This window comes from Strix aluco, chromosome 15 (genome assembly GCF_031877795.1).
Source record: "Strix aluco isolate bStrAlu1 chromosome 15, bStrAlu1.hap1, whole genome shotgun sequence".
NCBI lineage: Eukaryota > Metazoa > Chordata > Aves > Strigiformes > Strigidae > Strix > Strix aluco.
This window is the reverse complement of record NC_133945.1, coordinates 5,674,071-5,691,305: the sequence shown is the minus strand read 5'-3', so window position 1 is coordinate 5,691,305 and position 17,235 is coordinate 5,674,071. Positions and strand designations below refer to the sequence as shown.

At 62.0% G+C, this 17,235-nt stretch overlaps 2 protein-coding genes across 2 annotated transcripts; one reads left to right on the top strand and one right to left on the bottom strand.

Moving 5' to 3' along the window:
- The first annotated feature begins 1,136 nt into the window (after positions 1-1,136).
- On the top strand, positions 1,137-9,677 carry UBALD1 (UBA like domain containing 1). The gene is made up of 3 exons (XM_074840877.1): positions 1,137-1,372; positions 7,374-7,433; positions 8,531-9,677. The coding sequence occupies exons 1-3, from the start codon at positions 1,265-1,267 to the stop codon at positions 8,849-8,851; spliced, it is 489 nt and encodes a 162-aa protein (XP_074696978.1). The 5' UTR covers positions 1,137-1,264; the 3' UTR covers positions 8,852-9,677.
- Positions 9,678-11,671: 1,994 nt separating this feature from the next.
- On the bottom strand, positions 11,672-17,008 carry C15H16orf96 (chromosome 15 C16orf96 homolog). Its single transcript, XM_074840369.1, has 14 exons — positions 16,640-17,008; positions 15,142-15,246; positions 14,738-14,818; positions 14,225-14,281; positions 13,964-14,105; positions 13,541-13,626; positions 13,226-13,336; positions 12,931-13,119; positions 12,687-12,848; positions 12,343-12,461; positions 12,072-12,134; positions 11,892-11,987; positions 11,824-11,828; positions 11,672-11,730 (listed from the first exon to the last, which is right to left on the bottom strand). The coding sequence occupies exons 1-14, from the start codon at positions 17,006-17,008 to the stop codon at positions 11,672-11,674; spliced, it is 1,644 nt and encodes a 547-aa protein (XP_074696470.1).
- Between the last annotated feature and the right edge of the window lie 227 nt (positions 17,009-17,235).

The following is a 17,235-nucleotide window of genomic DNA, read 5'->3' as shown; positions in this document are numbered from 1 at the left end:
TCCTCACGGCTCAGAAATACCTGTAGCCCTACACGAAATGCCAAACTGCTCTTGGCGAGGTTACACCCCAACCTCCCCCAGATTGCAGGACTGAGCCCAGAATCACTCAGAAAAGGTGGAGGAGGCTGGGGGGTTTTGCAAGCCCTGTGGAGCCAGCTGTTCCCTTCATCTCACCCTGTTTTTCCCTTGCTTTATTACCCCCGGCCACTCAACCACGTGTCTGTGCCTGCTTATCGTTTCCTGGTCCTTAGCAACACCATTGTCCCCGGCCCTGGGCCCTGGCTGTGCTTTCATCTGCTATGGCAATGCTCCGCTCTCAAAAGGATCCCGGGATCCTCAAAAGGCCGCCAGGAAACCCCCAGCACCTTCCAGAACCTTCCCCTGCTGCCGTCTCTCCTTTTACATCTCAACAGCCATGTCAGTGGGGCACAGGGAGTGATGGGAGCAACCCCCCCATCTTTTATTAGGCTGCCGGAGAGCCCTAGGCCAGGCCTGGGACCAAGGGGCCGCCGTCCCCGCCTCACCTCAGGCCCCGGGGCTGTGAAGCGGCGGCAGCTCTGGCCTGAGGCGGCGGCAGCTCTGGCCTGAGGCAGCTGCGAGCCGAGGGGCCCCCGCAGGCCGGGGGGCACCTCATAGCCTGCAGGGACGCCGCTGCCCGGTTAAACGTTACCCGCGGGCGAGGCGCCACCGCCCGCCGGGGCCGAAGGGCAGCAGCGGCCCCGCCGCGGCCGTTCCCCACCCCCCGCCCCGCGCGCCGCAGCCGCTCCCCGCACGTCAACAGGAAACCGCACGCGGCCGACTGTAAACACCGCCCGCGCGCCCCCCCCGCCCACGTGACCCGCCCAGCCCCGGCCCGCCCCCGCCGCCCTCTCATTGGGGGCAGCGGCGTTGTTGACCATATACGGTCAGGTACTACCGAGCTGCGGGCGGCGGTTGGCCACTCTGGCGCGTCACTCAACTCGCGCCGGCGCCCGGCGGCCGCTCCGCAAACAAAGCGGGGGCTGCCGGGAGTTGTAGTCCGGGCGGGGCGAGGGCGGCGCGGCGGCGGGGCGGCCGGGAACTACATGTCCCAGCGGCACCCCGCGCCCCGGCCCGCCCCGCCCCGCCCCTGGCGGCCGTCGGCGGGGCTCGCCGGGCGCCGTGAGTCAGTGCCCAGTAAACATTGGCGTGAGCCGCGCCGGCTCCGCCATGGTGGCGGCGCCGTGAGGGCGGGGGGCGGCGCGGCGCGGCGGGCTGGGCGCGGCGGCGGCGGGCGGCCGGGGCCATGGACGAGCTCAAGCACCAGGTGATGATCAACCAGTTCGTGCTGGCGGCCGGCTGCGCCGCCGACCAGGCCAAGCAGCTGCTGCAGGCGGCCCACTGGCAGTTCGAGGTGAGGCCGCCGCCCCGGTACCGGCCCCGGACCCCGCTGAGCGCTCGGAGCGGGTCCCCGCGCAGGGGGTAGCCGGTGGGTTTGGGCAGCGCGGTGAGCGTGGGGCCCGCCCGGCCCGGTACGCCGCTGCCCCCCCCCCCCGCCCTTCCCCGCCTTCCCACCCGCGCGGCGGCGTGGGCCGCGTGGCGTGGGCCGCGCTCAGCCCCCGCGGCGGGGTAGGGCCTTGGTGTGCTCGCGTGGGGCGGCTGCCCGAGCGCCGGGCGAGCGTGGGCCCCACGCGGGATGCGGGGGGCGGGGAAACGGCGAGCCACGCTGCGCGGGTGGGTGCGGAGCGAGGGCCCGCCGCCCGCCGGGGCCCCACTCCGGACCGCGGAAAGGCCGGAGGCGCCGAGGTCTCCTCCCGCCGCCCCCCCCCCCGCGGCCGGCTCCGGGCAGCGCTCCTCCCCGCGCCCCCCCCCCCCACGCCCCAACCCTCCCGCGTGGCCGTGGACTGGAAAACCCCAGCCCAGCCTTTCCCACGTCCCTGCCTCGGAGAGTTTGAGTCCTCAGGCAGCCGTGGGAGAGGAGACTTTGTAGGTCAAAGCTCTTCTAGCTCCAGATGCCTTTTTCTCTTGCTCGCGGGCAGGGTACTCCGTGGCATCGACAGGGGTTAACGTCACGCGTGGGGCAGGGGTTGCGGGTGAGGAGCTCCCCGGCAGCCTTTGTGAGTGCTCTGCTTCTCCAGAGAACCCCGGAGCGAAAGCGCAGGGAGCAAAGGGAGTGCGGCGGCTGTAGCAAGCAAAGCTCTTTCTAAATAGGATTTTTTTTTTTTTTTTTTCCCTTCTGCAGCCCCAGCAGCTCTCTAGTCTGGAGCTGATGGATTTGACGCTAATGGCACCTTTGTAATTGAAGTGTCTGTTTTGTGATGCAGGAGGAGGTCTGAGTCAGGCTGGAGAGCAGGAGGTTCAGTTTGTGTTCACGCCTGTGGCTAGGGCACCCCTCCTTCAGCGCGCACAGCCCGGATGGGTGGGGGTCCCGGGCCAGCCCTCCTAGACGTTATTCGGGGGTCGTGCTGTAACGTGAGGGCTGTCGGGTGGATCGGGTGCGGAGGCTGTTCATCGCCATGCAGTCTGCGTGCAGTCGCAGGATTTCCAGATGCTAAACCAGAGGCCAAGAGGCATTCAAAGCCAAGCCGTGCGTGGCCAGGGAGCGGGAGGGGGGGCGTGCGGAAAGCCGAGCCGGTGTTCCCCTCTGCCGTGCCCGTTCAATAAATACCACAGTTCACTGACAGAGCACCGTTGGTGGTGGACGTGTTGCATGTGTAACACACTCTGGGTTTTGTTTACTAATACAGTTTGACAGTGGCCCTCTGGGACGGGTGGGATCCACTTCCACCACCTCCGTGCGTGTCACAAAACAGCTGGGAACGGATGACAAAAGTTTAACTTTTCTTTCAAAAGGCTTTTTGCAGAACTTTGCCACCGTTTGGCGAGTTGCACAAGTACAAACAGCCGTCTCCTGCCGGCTTGGCACTCACATGACTCAGAGGAAGCTCAGCTGTAAACAAACGCGCCGCGATGAGCAGTTACCATGTTCCCACTCACTTTTGGTGCAACGGTCAGATAATTGCCTTTGCAAAATGGCCGCTGGGCATGCCTTCTTCGGGGAGCTGTGCTGGGGAGGTGTCTCCTGACTCCAGCGTGCTCTCACCTCTTGCCTGTGATACTCTGAGGCTTTTGCTATTCTAGTGCGGCACCCATTTGCTGGCTGGCCCTGCATCTGCAGTGGGTATAAATTGGTGGAGTTCAGGCAAGTTCAGTGGTAATTTATGCTGTCTTCACTCATAGTCTCCTTGGATTCAAAGTGCTGCTCCAGGGGTGCAGTGTGAGTCGGAACAGTCCGCGTGCACCCTGAGGACATTGCTCCTCCCTGTAAGAGCACGGTGGGGAGAGATGTTCTGCACAGCAGAGCCAATGCGACCTAGACGGGCTGGTGACAAGACAGCAGGAGCTGGGTTCACCTGGGTCTGTGCCAGGGTGCTCCTGGCATCCATCTGCCCTACCCAGGACCTTTCCTACGTGGGCACATGCCCTGCTCGCTGCTTGTGACAGCCAGACAGGGAGCAGGAGGCATGGTGTGTTGGGTCACCGGCAGGAGGGAGAGGGAGGCCGCTGTGAAATGCGGACAGCTTTGGACTGGTGGGATGCTGATGTTTTGGGACCGCTTTCCTGGGCTCATGCTGCTTTGGGGCTGTTCTGGGGCTGTTGTGGCTAGTGGGGGTGGCAGAGAGGGTTTGCTGTGCATGCTGTCCTGCTGGCCCTGGCAGACCCGGAGTTTGTCTGGGGGGAAGGAACGTGATCCAGGACAGTGAGCAGGAAACCGTTGGGGATACAGCTGCCTTCGATGCGGCACAAGCTGATCAGAGCTTGTACCATACTCAGGGGCGTCATAAGAAAGCCGTTTATTTTGCATCCCCTCCATCCCTGGGGAACCGGGCAGTTTGTGGGTAGCTTGTGGATTGCCTCTCCCACTCGCAGTGACTCCACTCCTGTTTCTCAGGGACCCGGGGCAGGCTTTCTTGTGGCACACCCGGCGTAGTTTACAGCTCTTGCAGTGCCGGGAGCTCTGCTGTGCTTCCAGGGACAGCTGCGGTGGGTGCCAGCAGGAGCGGCCGTGCCAGCCCAGCCCTCTGGCAGCTGGAGCAGTGCCATGGCTGATCAGAGGGGGAGGTTTACAGGCTGAAGAAAGCAACTTGGAGTGTCTCCGGGTGAAGGCTGGCAGTCAGCCTCCGGGGCTGCAGGTGCTGGCTTTTTGGGAGAAGCCAGGGAGGGCAGCAGGTACTACCAGGGAGACATTTCAGAGTTTGCAGTCTCACATTGGGCTGAGCAGTGGATCAGGGTCCTTCCCAGGTAGAAGAGTATTGTTCAGCTTTGTAATGCGCTGATTGCCCCTGTAGTTGCTTGGGAAGGATTAGAAGACATCAGCTTTAAAAAAAACACCCATTCCTTCCTTTTTCCTGGTGCGAAGTGTCGGTCTCTGTTCAGTGTAGTGAGGTTGTATGTGGGGAACAAGAGGAGGAGCAGGCATCTGGCTCTACTCACTGTGTTCATGGTTGGATTTCCTCTTCCGATGTATTTATGTTTTATCGAGCCCCTTTCCTTTCTGGCTCAAGGGCAGAGTGCCCCCAGGGCTGCTCTAGCACCGTGGACTCCCTGTGCTGGCAGCAGCTGCAGCTCACGCATGCAGCTGGGAGCGGGTGCAAGTGCAGCTTGGGCAGCAATGGGCAGGGGATTGAGCAGCACCCGGGGTCCCATCTGAGCAACTGCAGAGGCCTGGGTGTCCCACTCTTCCAGGCTGAGCTTATTCTGCTCAGCGCCCAGGTCTCCTTGCATTCACCTCCCCACCTGGTGTCTGCAGCCATCCTCCCTCTGACTTGGTCACTACAGGCCTCTCTTGGCACCCTGGTAGGATCTCTGTGTGATCTGCCTCCTGCAAAGCTCCTGTTTTTGCATCCGGGGGGGGGGGGGGGGATGCAGTGGCCTGGTTGCCTGCCGAGTGTGGCCAGGCAGTGGGTGCAGGGCTGCCCTCTTCCCACTCACACCTAGGGCCATGGGGCCTTTGGTCCAGGGTCAGGGCTGAGCTGCAGCTCAGGCTCCTTCTCAAGCAGAAGAGCCTTAATTGGCTTTGCTGTTGCACCGGTTTCCCCTGGCACTTGTGACACTGGCTGAAGACCAGGTGGCATCAGCAGCTTTGGTTGTATGTGTGGCCCTGGCACCCTGTGCCACCAAGGGGGTGAGTGTGCGGGCCTCTCGCCCACCTGGGTTGGGGCTGCTGCAGGTCCTGGGTCCTGATGGGAGACCATTCCTTGTGGGCAGTGGACATTGTGGTGGGCAGAGGGGTTTTTGCCACACTTGGAAAGGGGCAGGTGGAGGGGAGGAGACACAGCGTTTTATGCACAGGGGCCTGCAGTGGTGGAGTGCTTCCTCCACCCAGGTCACGGCTTTCATCCCAGCTTTATCAGGGATCGGTGGGCGGCTCAGGGGGACAGCAGGGACCTTCTCTGCCCCGTCTGCTGATGGCACAGTCCCAGATATGAGGCCACTTGGAAAACAGGAGCACAGAGCAGATTTAATCAGCTTATGGTATCTGGCTGTGCCCACACCTCAGCCTGTGCTTCCCGTTTGCCGTTACCCCCGTTTCTTATCACGATCCTTCCTGTGTCTGAGTGATAGGGCCTGTGGGTGTTGACATCAGACCTCACCCGGGACAAAGGGTAGCATGGTGATGGGAGTGTCGCTGCCTCGGAAGCATCTGTGTCTGTCGGACCTTTCCTTGATTCGTAGACATGTGCGGGCCTGTTCAGAGCTGGTCTCTGGGGCCACAGACCCTCTTCCTGCTGTATGGACATTGCTGAAATCTGGCAGGTCCTGTCTGTGAGTGCTCTCAGGTCGCAGCCTGGCTGGGTGCAGGGTTTGGGTACTGTGTTATTAAATGCAGACAGAGAAATGCAGCTATTGTGGGGAAGAGCCTTGCCAGCCCAGCTATTGCATGCTCCCTCCGAGGTTTGGGAGCTGCCAGACTCTAAAGCAGCTATTGCTTCCCCCACCCAGGTCTGGATTATTGTTTGCAGACATTGCTCCTCACTGCCACCTGGTCTGGCCAATAGTTTACCCCTGTTTAGCCAGGAAGCCATAAACCCTGCTGTGAGTGGCTGGCACCAGCTCTCCAGCTCCCCACTGGGGCGAGCACAGCCCCTTCACCTTTCCAGGGCCTGCCAGCCTGGGTGTTTGGGGCCAGAATAGTTTTCCATCCGATCAGTGAACTGAGCTGACTCGCCATTGTTCATCCCGTCCCTGGATGGGATACAGGAGTGTGTGTGTGATGGTAGGACTGTGGCTACTGCAGTTGTGCAGGGTTTGCTACAACCTACCTCTGCTTTTTCCGGATTTTTCTGCTTCTTTTTTTTTTTTTAGTAGCTTGGGTAACCCTAATCACTGGCTTGCGGGAAGGGTCTTGGGTGGTGTGGCAGCACCTGGCTGCAGCCCTGTGCCTCACACCCCAGCTTGTAGACCTGCAGGCCAGGCTGCCTCTGGGGAGGGGACTGAATGGGGGTTGATGGGGGCTTTTCCTCCAACCAGAAGTGAATCCGAACCAATTCTTTAACATTCTATCAAGTCTGATCTGCAACTGAATCAAAACATCACTTTCTAGCCCTAACTCAGTTAAAGCCTGGTAGAAAACAGAGGTCAGCTTCACCTTCGCCTGTCCTGCGACAGCCCAGTCTTGTGTGCCCCCAGAGCTCCTGCTGCCTCTGCTCCTCCCAGACCCAGGCTGGGTGTCTGCCTTCCTGGCCAGCCTGTGCTCCTGGTGTTTCCTCCCTGCAACCCCCCTTGTCCTCTTACATGCCTTTGGCATTTACCAGATTATTACTGGTCTGAACTGGAAGCTAACCAAAATGATGTCAGTCATAACCGTACCGTGCCTGTCACTGAACTGGAAATGCTCTGGTGTATAAGGTGGGCTGCCTGTTGCAACCCCAGCCCTGGGGGTCTCCCAGTGAAAATATGGTGACCGTGATCTTGTCCTGTTAAGGACGTGCATCTAACCGGTTCCTACTGGGCTTCCCCTGCTGGGTTTGGATTTGGTTTCCCTCCTCTCTGTGCAAGCAGTGGTTGTGGAGCATTGCTGTGAGTTGTGAAACACCTGCCGGGGTCTGCTCCAGCAGCGGCCGCTTCTCAGCAATGAGCACGGTGATCCCAAATACGCGTGATTGCCGCCTGCCCTGGTGCAAGCAGGTGGCAGGCGCGGGGGTCCCTGCTTGGGGACATGGGAGCAGCTGCGCACAGCACTCTCCTGTGCGGGCAAGGGGGCTGTGAGCACAGTCCAGCCCCCCCTAGGGCCTGTTTTGGATCATTTTGAGGTCTTGTAAAGCCCTGACATTGTGTGCAGAGATGAGGTGGGTGCCCAGTTTGCGTGCTGGTGGTAACATCATCTTCCTTCTCTTTTTTTTTTTTTTTCCCAGACTGCTCTCAGTGCTTTTTTCCAAGAAACAAACATCCCTTACAGCCACCACCATCAGATGGTAAGTGCTTTCTCACCTCTCCAGTGCTCGCCTGGGGCACAGCACCAGCTGGCGGGTGCGTCGGGCTGTTGCTGATGCCCAGCTCGCTGCTTCACAGCTCCGGGAGGGCAGGCAGGGAGGTTTGGCCGGCACTGGCAGAGCTGCCTGCCAAGGAAGATTTTCCTGGAGAGCAGCCGGGAGTGGCATAGCCTGTCCTACATGGTGGGACAGTAGGTCTGGGAGTGCCCTCAGAACCCTGCAGAGGGGTTGGGGATGGACTGATGGAGGATGTTTTGGCCATGGCCAGTAGTCCACGTCAGCCCCAGCGTGGCAGAGAGGCTCAGGGAGCCTGGAGCACCAGCCCGGTGTAGGCTGTGTAAACACATGTGCAGATACATGCATGCTCTTCACCCCGCAGACCAGCTGCATACATGAGTCCTTGTGTGCTTGCTGGAGCGACTGAGTGTGCAAACCCCTGGAGCCTCACTGGAGTGTGCCTCTAGTATGGCGTGCACAGCGTCTGGGTGTGTGTAAACACGAGAGAGCATGCACGCGCATGGGTGCTGCCTGCCTCTGCTTTCTCCCAGCTGTCCCCAGACTTGGTCCCTTAACTCTCGTGGCCTGGCAGCCTGTAATCTGCTTGGGCAGATGTGTCTTAGGGATTTGCTGGCTGCCGTGGCCTCATTTGACTCTCCAGAACAATTGGGGATTTGGAGCATGCAGTCAGTGTGCGGAGCGAGTGCCCGGCAGGGCCTGAGCATGCCCAGTCTGCCGTGGGGTGGGAGCTGAGCCTCAGCCTTGCACCTGCTGAGCCAGAAAGCAGCACGCCAAGGGTGGCACCAACAGGTCGTGGGGTAGAGGGAGTCCCCAACTTGCCTGGGCCCAGGAGCAGGCGCAGTGGGGTCCTGTCTGGGCCCTCTGACAGGAGCTCTCACCACAGCATTAGTCTTCAGAGCCTTAAATAACTGCTGCTTGCAGGCAGCATCGTCAGCAGAGCGCAGGGCCAGAGCTCCCTGTGCCACAGCAGTGGGGGCAGAGGGGTCTTGTGCTGGGCCCTGGTGGGAGGCAGAAGGTGGAGACTCCCCCTCCACGCCTGACCCCGTGTCTCCTTCCTGCAGATGTGCACTCCCGCCAACACGCCGGCCACACCGCCCAACTTCCCTGACGCCCTCACCATGTTCTCCCGCCTCAAGGCCTCCGAGAGCTTCAACAGCAGTAGCCCCGTGGCCTCCATGGCGACTTCCCCACCGCCCCCGGCCCCGCCGCTGCCCCAGCATGGGGCCTTCAACCCCGCCTGGCCCGCAGCTTCGCCCCCCGGCCAGCAGCAGAGCATGTGGACTCCGGCCCCCCCGGCGCAGCCCGCGGGCTGGCCAGCCGCCGTCTCCCAGCAGGCCACGGCAGAACAGAAGGCCAACGTGACCATGGAAGCAGAGAGATGAGGCCGCGGCAGAGAGCGAACGCGGCGGGGACCCCTGCGTATAAATATATATATATTTTTTTTTTTCCCCCTCCCCGAAGAGGAGAGGAACTCTGCTGCCAGGGCGTCTGGCAGCTGCCGAGACACACGAGCAAATAGCTGCCTTGCATGGGTTTGGTTTGAAGTAGTTTTTACTTGTCCTCGAGCTGAACAGAGCTCCCCAGAGACAGCGGGAGGCTGCGTGGGATGCAGGACTGGTGCTGGCCTCTGCCTGGGACCCCGCCGCTGCCGGGCTCTTGGGGAGGGAGCACCCCCTCCTCTCTTGGGACACCGGAGTTTGCATGCGAGTGACATTTACAGAGGAGGTCCCTTCTTCACGGTCCCTGGGCCACCCCACCTGGCAGAGTGGGTTGTGCCTGAGTGTTTCCCCCCATCCCTTGGCCCCACTTGACTGGGTGGGGGGCAAACATCCCACACGGCTTGGTTTTTGTAAGGGGGGGGGCGGAGAGAGAGCAAGGGCTGTTCCTGCTCAGCCACAGCCTCCACCCTGCATGCGCCGTGCTTGCTGGTGAGCAGGGCTGGGGGGCACCGGCTCTGGGGAAGGTGCCTGGCCCCTCGCCCAGCCCTGGCGATTGGGGAGCAGGGCGTGAGCCAGGGGTGGCCCGGCTGGGCCAGCACACCCTCCCTTCACCCTCCTGGGATGGGGTTTGCCCCGGGGCTGTTTGCATGACACAGTGTAACCCTAGAGACTGGGATCGTTTTTAACCCCTCTGTTCTTTTCTCCCGGCGGCTGGAAGTCTCTCCGGATGTGCCGCAGCCGCTTGCAATACATGCTCTTCTGCTTTGAACCCTGTGTCTTTGCTTCGTTTGCAGCAGCAGTGGGTCACGGGGAAGGCTGGCCTGGGGCCGGGGTGTTTCAGGATCCCCTCTCCAGGCGGCTCTGTGCATGCCGTGTCTCTGAGCTGGGGCTGGCTGTAGGTGTGCTGCTCCAAACACCCTGTCCCCACTGTGTGGTGACTGCCAGCTGCCTTTGGCCAGGTGCAGGCCAGGGCTCAGCCCCAGCAGAAGCCAGCCTGGCTCTGCTGGCTGCCCCACCACATCAGCTGTGGGTGCGAGACCCCACCAGGAGCCAGGGGCAGGCCAATGGCAGGGCTGCAGTGAGACCTCGGGCTCCCTGCGTGACACCCACAGGTCCTGGGTGTCTTGCTGTGACCTGGCTCCTATCCCCTCTTCACCAGATGACAGGGGCCAGGTCCCTTGGAGGTTGCCATCCCTGCTGAGCCCTCTCCCTGTGAGGCTGTGCCCCTGCATCCCTGCGCTTACCAGTCAGTAATTGAATTTCAATCTCTTATTTGTGTGGCTAAAATAAATATTGTAGGAGTGATGGTTTTGCCCAGGCTGCCTCTTGTACAGCCTCAGCAGAGGCTGGGAGCAAGCGCTGAAGCTGGTGCTGGCCCTTGGGAGCTTCCCTGCGAGGGGTTGTGCCAGAGCTGTGTGCCTCAGTCCTGTTCCACTGAGGTGGACTGGGCCAGGCTGGTGGCATCTGGAGCAAGCCAGGGCCGTGGGCCTCGTGTCCCAGCTGTGGTGGCCTGAGGGCATTGAGGCCAGTGTGGAGTCCTTCTGGGAGTGGGGACAGTCTGTGTGCAGCACAGAGCCTGCCCAGGGGAGACTGAGAAGGGATCTGTCCCCAACTGTGGAGGGAGGTGCTGCCTGTGAAACAGCTGAAGCTGTGTGGAGACCTAGGTGCTGGGGAGGGGAACCTGCCTGTGACTGTCCCACGGCCACCAGGAGCCATAGGGTTGGAGAATCCAGGGCCCAGCCACAGACCTGAACATCTGACTGGTCAGAGGGAGCTCACAGGGACATGGCACAGCCCAAAAGCATCAGGCTGTGGTCGCTGAGTCCCCAAGGACACCCCTTATGTCCCCATGAGCCCAGAGACTGCTCAGGAGAGGCAATGGAGGAGGGAGCATCTTTATGGCCTGCGGTGTTACCCTGCTGCAATGAGCAGCTGCCAGGGCAGTGTTGTCCCCATCCCACTGTCCCCTGAGGCCAGGCAGAGCAGCCCTGGCACACCTGTCCCCTCCCCAGATCCCCACGACATTTCCCCGCTCCCTGTCCGGCTCAGACCCCTGCTGTCCTGCTGCCACCAGTGTCAGCCTGCCACTGGCCCCCCGAGACGCTCGTCTTCGTCCGCATGGCAGCACCTGCAATGCAGAAGGACAAAGAGCCTTGCATGGGGCATGACACCCCCAGCAGCACCCCCGGGAGTCCCCTGGGGAGTGCTCGGCAGCAGGCTGAGCCCACGTGGCAGGGCCAGTGGCCCAGGGGACACCCAGGACAGGTGCTCACATGAGTATGGGGACACGTAGCGGCTGCCATACTTGGGGATGCGGCACATCTTCTCTGTGCTGTGCTGGCAGTGGGGCTGGGGGGATTTTGTTGCTTCGGGGTGAGAAACAGAGACACTTAGCACAGGGAGGTGCAAAGCTGCTGGTGGCTCAGCCCCGGTGGGGCACTGAGCCATCCCAGGCACTGACGGTGGGACACATCAGTGCAGGTGGCTGCACAGCCTGGGTGGAGCTAACGCGGTGCCCCGGGGCTGCTGCCCTACCTGGGAAGTCCTTGTCCATGGTGACAGTCCTGTTGGCAGCTGGTGAGCCCAGCCTGCCCTTGTAGATGACCCTGTTGATGCCCAAAATATCCACTTCTCCCTAGAGGGAAGAGCAGCCAGTGAGTTGGAGGTGCCCCGAGGCTGTGCCCAGCCCGCAGCACTCCCACTGTCCCAGCCCAGATGGGCTTGGTGGGTTTCCAGAGCATGGGGACACGCAGGGATAGGGGCTTACGTTCTTGCAGACAAAGTCTGCAGGGTGTCCGCAGGAACAGAGGGTGACGAGGGAGCTGGAGGTGGACAGTGGCCTGGCAGGACTCACAGGACCCCGGCTGGCTCTACCACTCCCTTTGCTCTCCCTGGGCAGGGAGCACCTACATTACCCCTCCTGCCCAGGGAGAGGGACCCCAAAGGGAGAGGGAGGGACATGGTGGTGCCTGGCAAGCCTCACCTCCCCGGCAGCTGCTGTGCCAGGCAGTTGGAGCCGCCGGCGCTGGCTGGCTGGGGCTGGAGGAGCTGGCTGTCCTTTCGAATGGTCACCAAGTGCCTGCAGATGAGGATGTGAAGGGGCAGCGGTCTCTCGTGGAAATGAGCGTGGGGGTCTGTCCGGGGGGGGCTGCACACTACTCACGGGGCCGGGGCCATGGCCAGGGGTCTGTCGCAGGAGATGCACTTCACTGGATCAAAGAGCTGCCTGCAGCAGGGGGGGGCTGATGAGTGCCCCGCCAGCACCCCAGGGACTGTGTGAGGTCCCATGGGTGGCCAGCACCCCGTGGGCAGGGTGTGGATGGGACAGGCAGGGCAGGATGGGACAGCATGGGAGGGGATGGGGCAGTACAGGAGAGGACAAAGGGGGACAAGGTGAGACAGGATGGGATAGGATGAGACCCAGCAGCCCTCACCTCTTGAAGCCAGCAGCACGGCTGGCACCGCAGCAGGGTCCCTGGCAGAGGCACTGCTGGTTGAGCCTCCACACCTGCTCCAGCTGCGCCTGCAGGGGAGCCAGCACTGCACGGTCCAGCTGCAAGGAGGGCAGGGGATCTCCTTGGGACACCAAGCCCATTTTGAGGGATGCTGTTGCCCCTGAGGGACACCGGGGACACCCTGGGACACATGGCCAGCCATGACACAAGGACGATTATCTCAGCATTGACAGATTCAGGGCTCACCCTCCCCACACAGGGATGTGCTCCCTGGCCTGGTGCATCCCTCCATCCTCACAACCCTCCCTGGGTGACACTGTTACCTTGGAGTCCATCTCCCTGAGGAACTTCTCCAGGCCTTTCTGCCTGTCCTGCTCCAGCAGGAACATCCTCTGCAGCAGGTCCTGCATCATCTCGCTCAGCTGGACCATGGCATATTGCTGCTCCTCCTGCCTCGCGTTGGTCTCCAGCGCAGCCATGTCTGCCTTCTGAGGCGGGGCATGGTGTCAGCCATCCCCTGCGGACCCCCAGCCTTGCCACCATCCCCACATGCCTTTTCTTGCTCACAACACCCAAGCCCTGCTCCAGCAGCACCTTGTCCATGTCTGGGTGCTGCAGCATCCCACGCAGGCTCCACGCCTGCCACGTGCCCCCAGCCACCCACCCTCCCCTAGGCCTCCCTCGGATCTGCTCACCATTGTTGGTCCCCAGCTCCGCCAGCATGGCGTAGCCACAAAATCCTGGCACACTGAGCCGCTTTGGAGTGGGAATGCACCAGGTCTGGGCAAGCATGTACCCAGCCTTGTTCAGATTCCAACCATGGCACAAGTGGCTCCTGAGCTGAGCCCAGGGCTGTGCTCACCCGGGTGTCCTTGGTGTCACCCCACAGCCTCTCCACAGCTTCCTGCAGCCTCGTGCACTGCTCCTGCAGCTGCCCCACCTGGCCCAGCACTTCCCTGCTGAAATCCACCCCCTGAGGAGGACAAATGTGGCCCTGGGTGAGAAACAGGGTGGCTGCAGGACACGGGCGAGGCAGGGTATGCTTATGAGTGGCTCCAGTGAGTGGCTAGCAAGGACATCCTGGGAGATGCCCCAGTGCGTTCCCGGCAAGTGGGGTGTGGGGCTGCAGCCCCCAGGCCCTTGGGCAGCCCCCCCCGAGGCCTGGGCAGCTGGGTACCTTCTCTTCTCCATCCTGAAGGTGCCTCATCTCGCTTGGCACCTTCTCCAGTCGGGCAGCCATGTCCTCCAAGGTCCCTGAGTCAGCTGAAAACAGACACCAAAGCTTTGTTCCAGGCAGCACCAGCTCCTGCAGGTCCCCAGCATGGCACCATCCCAAAGCCAGGTGGCTTTACAGCTGTGGAGACCCCCTGGCACTGCTGCCAGGCAATGCCAGCACCAGGGTGCCACAGAGGGCAGTGACCAAATCCCCACCAGCTATGCCAGCGTGGCTGGGAGCAAGGCAGAGGGACAAGGGGGCTGCAGTGGCTTGGGGACTCAGATGGGATGGCTGAGTGTGGCCCCACCACCCACCAGTCCTGGCAAAGGTCTGGTGGCACAACCTGGTGTGGTGGCCCAGTATGGTGGGGATGTAAGTGCTCACTGTGCTGCTGGAGCTGGCTCTCGCGACAGCTGACGTGGGTCCCCTCTGCCTCATGCTGCTCCAGCAGCCAGCTCAGCCTGCATGGGGCTTCATGGGCCAGCTCCTGTGGGGCCTTGGGACCGAGCTCCTGGCTGGAGAGCTTCTGAAACGAGACAGCCCCTGAGATTTTGGGGAGAGAGAAAAGCCCCAATGCCATTCCAGAGCTGAGGGGCATTGCCATCCCCCAGCAAAGGAGCCTGGCACCTGGGAGTCTGCACACACCTCGCCAGCAGGCACCCTGCAGGGAGAGCTCCTGCGCAGCTCCTGATGCACCTCCACCTGCAACCGGGAGAGAAATCAGCCCTTCTGCCCTGCTCTGGGAGGGGAGAGCCTGGGCAGTCCATGGGATGGGGAGGGAGACTCCAGACCTTGCCACCACCCCCAGCACCATCCTGTCACAGGCCCTACAGGTTTCTCAGGGCACTGCAGGAGGGACAAAAGCAGTCGAGGTGGCCAGGAAACCGAGGCACACAGGGACAGATGTCTCTGCTCTGGTGGCCTGGAGGGTGACATGGACCCTGCCGGAAGAACCTTGCAGGGCCAGATGCTTGCCCAGGCAGGTTACTGCAGCCAGGGCAGCCCCTGGGAGGCTTGAGTGAATTTTCTATAAGGATTTGCCAAAGCCAGACCCTGGACAGCTCAGGGGCTGTCCTAGGGATTGGGTGCTGAGTGCCTCTGTGCACCATGCCACAGATGCTTGCTCCCAGTCCCTCTGCCGGTGCTCCCCCCACTCACCAGTTGGTTCAGGATGCTCTGCAGGAGGTGGCCGTGCTCATCCTGCCCCACCAGCCGCTCTTGCGCTTCCTCCAGACCAGCCTGTTAAACAGAGGCATTGGGGGGTTCGGCATCCTCAGGGGTTGGGAGCGGTGGGGATCAGCATCAGCACGGACAGGCAGGGATCAGCAGCGCCCAGCCTAGGCCAGGGCTGGGCTCTGTGGCTGCAGGCAGTGTCTATCCAAAACCCCCAGGCCCCAGGGCAGAACCCACATCTCCCAGCTTGGCCTCAGGGTGGGAGGACACTCGAGCTCAGGACCTCATCCCTGTCACCCCATGCACCCTTGCTGTCCATACAGGTCCCCAGGGAGCCCAACCCCTCTGCCAAGAGCTCTCCAGCAACTGTCACAGCTCTGCGCACGCACCTTCTGGAAATTGTCCTTCAGGAGCTGCAACTCCTCCTGGAAGCCCTCAACGGTGGTTTTCAGGGAGCCGATGGTGGTGAGCATCTCTTGCAGCATGTCCATGACCTGAGGAACACAGGCTTGAGCAGTGATGCTGGGGTCCCCACGGGCTCCAGGGGACATGGAGACAAGGGAGGCTAAGCAGTGCGCAGCGAAGACTGGGGCTTGAAGATGTCTCTGGGATCCCACAGGGCTGCCACAGCATCAGCCACATCTGACCAGACCATGGCCATGGCCATGGAGCTCCCCCAAACTGAAGTGAAAGATGTTCAAAGGGGACAAGAGTCTCAGCTCCCAACTTCCTCGCCCTGGCAAAGTGCTGTCACCTTTTCCCTTTGCTCTGTGGTTGTGCTCAAAGCCAAGGTCACAACATGGGACTGGCCTGGGGCTGCCAGGTCTCTCGCAAGGGTTCAAGAAGTGTTGGGTTTGCTGTGGGCCAGCCCCATGCTGCTTGTGGAGATGACAGCAAGGCATAAGGCCACCCCAACTCATACTTGCGCTGCAACATGCTGCTCAGGCGAGGAAGATGGCTCTGATGTTACATGTTGTGTTTCCCACTCAGAGTCTAAACTTGAACAGCCAAATAACTTGAACTTGTGCCGTGGCAATGTCTCCCACAGGATCCTGCCTTGGTGTGGGGACAGCCTGCCTGCGAGGCAGCACCGCTGTCAGCCACAGCTCAGCCACTCGCTGTGCTGCAGGGAACAGAGGGGCTGAGGAGCCTGCCGGGGAGGCTGCTGTTCTGCCGGGGGAGTGGGGGCTGTGTGCTCCAGCCCAGGGTGACTCCAGGCCCCAGGCAGAGCTGCCAGGGCAGGATGGGACCCAGCAGACCTAAATCTCAGAGCAAGTATCACTGGAGCCCCAGGGACAGGTGACAAGTGACTGAAACCACCTTTGGCGAGTGGCTGTGATAAAATACTGCTCTTTAATTAGTCCCCACAGTGGAGCTGGGGCCACTGGAGCCAGAAAGGTGCCTCCACACTTCACTGGGCTCCCTGGTCCTGGGGCTGTTCAAGTTTAGACTCCGAGTGGGAAAGACAACATGTAACATGGGCATGTCACTGTGTAGGGCAGGACACTGCGTGTGGCAGGATGCTGTGTCGGGTGGGACACTGCATGGGGCAGGACACCGTGAAAGGCAGGATGCCACCCAGAGCAGTGCATCGCATAGGGCAGTACGTGGCATAAGCCAGGACACCATGTAGGACAGGGTGCTTGTGTAGGACAGGACACTGCATGGGGCAGGACACCATAGGGCAGGATGCCACACAGGGAAGGCCCCTGCGTGGGACAGGGTGCCACACTGAGCAGGACATTGTGCAGGGCAGCACATGGCACAGGGCAGGACCCTGTGCAGGGCAGGATGTGGCATGGGGCACACCCCACTGTGACACTCTGTAGGGCAAGACTGGCAAGCCAGCGGCCCAGCAGCATGACTCCATCCAGAGCGGTTTCTCACCTTGGTCATCCCCTCCTCAGTCACTTCCATCCTCTTCTTCAACTGCAACATCTGCCACTCCTTGGTGGCTGCCCTGCCTGGGGCTGGCGGCTCCACGGTGCCCGGGGGCTCGCTGCGGTGGCTCGGCTGCCCCTCCGCCCTCCCCAGCCACGGCCGCCTCTGCTGATGGAGGGAGCTGGGCTTCCCCCCGGCCACACTGGCGGTGGGCTCCAAGAGACCCCTCTCGTCCTCCCCGACCTGTGCCGTGGCCTCCTGCGGATGGAGGTGCTCCAGGAGGCCGCGCAGGAGGCTGCGGACCAGGGGGCTGCCGCCGTTGGCTGTGCCAAAGGCCATGTCCGCCAGCTCTGCCAGCGTGATAGTGACATTCATGTTGCCTTCAGCCCCCCCAGGGGCGCCCCGGGCCGGGGACGCTCTCGGTGGGCCTGGCGCTGAGGTCACAGGGGACGTTACCCGGAGATGGCCCCGGGGTTCTACCCCAGCAGCCTGGCGGGGGGCGCAGGCCCTGGCCCGGCGGGGCTGGGGGGGAGCGGGAGCAGGCCCGGGTGCGGCCTGGTGCGGCCTGGCGGGGGGGAGCAGGCCCCGGCCTGGCGTGGGGG

Excerpts from the sequence above, each read along its gene's own strand:
- UBALD1 (XM_074840877.1), top strand. The coding sequence starts at position 1,265 with ATGGACGAGCTCAAGCACCAGGTGATGATCAACCAGTTCGTGCTGGCG. Across the intron at positions 1,373-7,373 it reads CGGCCCACTGGCAGTTCGAG|ACTGCTCTCAGTGCTTTTTT; the intron begins GTGAGGCCGCCG and ends TTTTTTTCCCAG. Across the intron at positions 7,434-8,530 it reads ACAGCCACCACCATCAGATG|ATGTGCACTCCCGCCAACAC; the intron begins GTAAGTGCTTTC and ends TCCTTCCTGCAG.
- C15H16orf96 (XM_074840369.1), bottom strand. The coding sequence starts at position 17,008 with ATGAATGTCACTATCACGCTGGCAGAGCTGGCGGACATGGCCTTTGGC. Across the intron at positions 14,282-14,737 it reads AGAGCATCCTGAACCAACTG|GTGGAGGTGCATCAGGAGCT; the intron begins GTGAGTGGGGGG and ends TCCCGGTTGCAG. Across the intron at positions 12,849-12,930 it reads TGGAGCAGGGCTTGGGTGTT|GCAGACATGGCTGCGCTGGA; the intron begins GTGAGCAAGAAA and ends CCGCCTCAGAAG.